Below are 2,735 nucleotides of genomic sequence, written 5' to 3'. Positions count from 1 at the left end.
GAAGGAAGGAAGGAGGGAGGGAGGGAGGGAGGGAGGGAGGGAGGGAGGGAAGGAAGGAAGGAAGGAAGGAAGGGTGTAGCTGGGTGTGGAGGCACATGCCTTTAAGCCTAGTCCTTGGGAGACAAAGAAAGGCAAAGCTCTTGAGTTGGACAGCCAGGGCTACGCAGAGAACCCTTTTCTTAAAGAAAAGAGGGGAAGGGGGAAGAAGAGAAAGAGGCGGGGAGTGAAGGAAGAGGGAGAGGAACTCTATGAACTTTTCCATAGGACCCCATGCCCTGACACCAAAAAAGGGCTCAAGTGAACTTCTGGAATGTCTCGCCCACCAGAAGCTCGGTTATAGGTCCCGCCCCCTAAGCCGGCCGGTCAGAGCCTGTCTCTGCTACGTTCTGCGCAGGCCCGAGTCTTAGGCCCCGCCCCGCCCCGCCCCGCCCCGCCCCGCCCCCAAGTCCTCCCTGGCAGAACCTGACCAACCATGGTGAATCTGGGCCTGTCCCGTGTGGATGACGCCGTGGCCGCTAGGCACCCGGTGAGAAGGCTAGCCTTGTGTGGGGGGCGTGGGGCAGGGGAAGCCCCGTCAGGGAGTGGCGGAGTGGGGGAACCCTCCTACCTTAGGGATAGGGCACCCTAAATGGGTTTAGGGGAGGGTGGAATATATCCATTCTCCCTCGCCAAGGCCAGGTCATGGCTAAAGGAGAAGCAGGAGGGAAGGAGGAAAGAGAACTGAGCCACGAACACCTTCCCCGCCCCCTAATCCCAGGGACTCGAGGAATATGCTGCCTGCCAGTCGAACGCCTTCATGAAGGGCGTTTTCACTTTTGTCACAGGTAAGCTAGTTCCAGAGGTCTTGGGGAGCAAAAGAATTCCTTAAAGGGGTAAAAAATGTCACCTCTCGTCCCACCCTGTCTGTCCAGCAGGCGGCGCCAAGTCATCCTGCCTGCAGGTGCAGCAGGAACCCTGACCAGCACGTTGCTTGGCTCTTGGCAGGCGCTGGTGCGACTTTTGGCCTGCAGATGTTCATTAAGAGGAAGTTTCCATACCCTGTGCAGTGGAGCTTCCTGGTGTCTGCCAGTGAGTACGCCACGGTGGGTGCCTAGGCCCCGAAATGCATCCATTACCAGAGACTCTACAGGGTTGGTGTGTTTCCAATAAAACCCAAACTGTGACCCAGCCTGTTTGGGCTGGAGCCTACCCACCCTGTCTGCCCAGAAGTAGCTTGTGCCAGGTCCCCTTCTGAAAAGTGCACCCACCCTCCTGCTTCCTGTACTCCAGTTGCAGGATCTGTGGCCAGCTACAGAGTGACAAGTATGGAGTGTCAGAAATGCAGCCGTCTCTGGCTCTTCCTGGAGACCGGGCAACTCCCCAAAGACATGAGCACTGGTAAGAGGGGCCCAGAAGAACAGCGAGCAGTTTCAGGAAGGCAAGCCCACAAGACTCAAAAGATGGACTGAAGCCTTTCCATCTAGCCAGTCCCACTTCCCCCTGGAGAGGCTGGGGCTAGAAGCAAGCATAACAAAGATTGGGCAGTGTATTCCCAGGAGGGATATCCAGAAGTTATGGTGATCCTGAGACAGGGGGAAGGGCCTTGTCGGGGTGGGGCAGGACACAGCAGCCACACAGACAACCCAGAAAACAAGTGTCCAGGACTGTGACCCTGAATCTGATACCAAGGTGGTGACCTCTGGCCTGCTTGTTACTGGGGCTCAGATTTTTTGTTCGTTTTGTTCTTCTGAGGAAGGGTCTATAGCCCAGGTTCGTCTTGAGTTCCTGCTTCTGCTGCTGCTTCCTCCCGTGCGTGGGATCCTAAGCCTGTGTAACCACATCTGACAGGATCTTTTGTCGTGATAGAACAAGATCAGGGACTCCAAAACCACAGATGCGAGTCCACCCGCCCCCCTTTGCCTCTTACAGATCCTCACAACTAGAAGAGCTCTGGCTGCTGAGGTGCAGGATGCGCAGCAGGGAAGATCCTAGAGCATAGATCTAACGCCAGGCTGGTCCTTCCTACCTCACCAGACACACACACAGGCATCCTCTAGTGTCATCTCCTACACATGCGTGTGGGGTCCTGCCTGAAATCCCTGTGAAGACCACTGCTGTTCCAAATCCAGGACTTGCCCAAGAGGCCAGCTCAGAACAAGGCTTGGGAGAGGGAGGTCTTGCGCAGAGCAGCAAGGAGCCACGATATCAGGATGAATCAGAGAGACTTGTACCCTGTTGCACCCAGCCGCCGGAACAGCACGTGGTGAGAGAGACTTGAGTGCTTTCTCTGATCTCTGCCCCAAATCCAAGGAGAATGCTGGAGAGTTGTAGCTAACAAATGGCTTCTCCTTTTTCCTGTGTGAGCTCTGAAGCAATTAAACAGGTGCTAGTGAGGTTGCTCTGTGGGTGAAGCACCTAGTGCTAAGCCTGGTGTCTGAGCTTGATCCCCAGGAACCACACAGTGGGTGGAGTAACCACTCCCCCTGAAGTTGTCTTCCAATCTCCACATGCGCACTGCGGCATATGGGTTTCCATTATGTATGCACACAAAATAAATAAATACGGGTCTGATAAGAAAAAAGAGAGGCCAGGTGTCACAAACCCCTGAACTCCGGCTGGCAAAGACAGGGAAAAATGACACAAATGCCAAGGAAGGTTCCAAACAGATTTCTTCTTTATCTCTCTAAGCAGTTTTTTCTAACCCTTTCCCGGCTCCAACTGCTTTCTTCAACTGCTTCCCCCATGCAATGTTTGTC

The 2,735-nt window shown here is 54.7% G+C and overlaps 1 protein-coding gene across 20 annotated transcripts in view; it reads left to right on the top strand.

Annotated features, from left to right (window-relative positions):
- Positions 1-452: 452 nt before the first annotated feature.
- LOC110319572 (coiled-coil domain-containing protein 183) overlaps positions 453-2,735 on the top strand; it is a 12,932-nt gene continuing 10,649 nt past the window's right edge. For 10 of the 20 annotated variants that reach the window (XM_029535833.1, XM_029535832.1, XM_029535841.1 and 7 more), the window contains exons 1-4: positions 453-526; positions 758-824; positions 985-1,068; positions 1,270-1,377. In XM_029535833.1, coding sequence (XP_029391693.1) covers positions 473-526; positions 758-824; positions 985-1,068; positions 1,270-1,377 — 313 coding nt within the window. In that variant the 5' untranslated portion in view covers positions 453-472. Of the gene's footprint in view, positions 527-673; positions 825-911; positions 1,131-1,269; positions 1,378-1,908; positions 2,374-2,735 lie in introns of those variants that run through there. The other 10 variants (XR_003843429.1, XR_003843428.1, XM_021194972.2 and 7 more) reach the window with 9 other exon arrangements.

Source organism: Mus pahari, chromosome 3 (genome assembly GCF_900095145.1).
Source record: "Mus pahari chromosome 3, PAHARI_EIJ_v1.1, whole genome shotgun sequence".
Classification (NCBI taxonomy): domain Eukaryota; kingdom Metazoa; phylum Chordata; class Mammalia; order Rodentia; family Muridae; genus Mus; species Mus pahari.
Note: the sequence above shows the minus strand (reverse complement) of the source record. Positions and strands in the feature narration are given on the sequence as shown.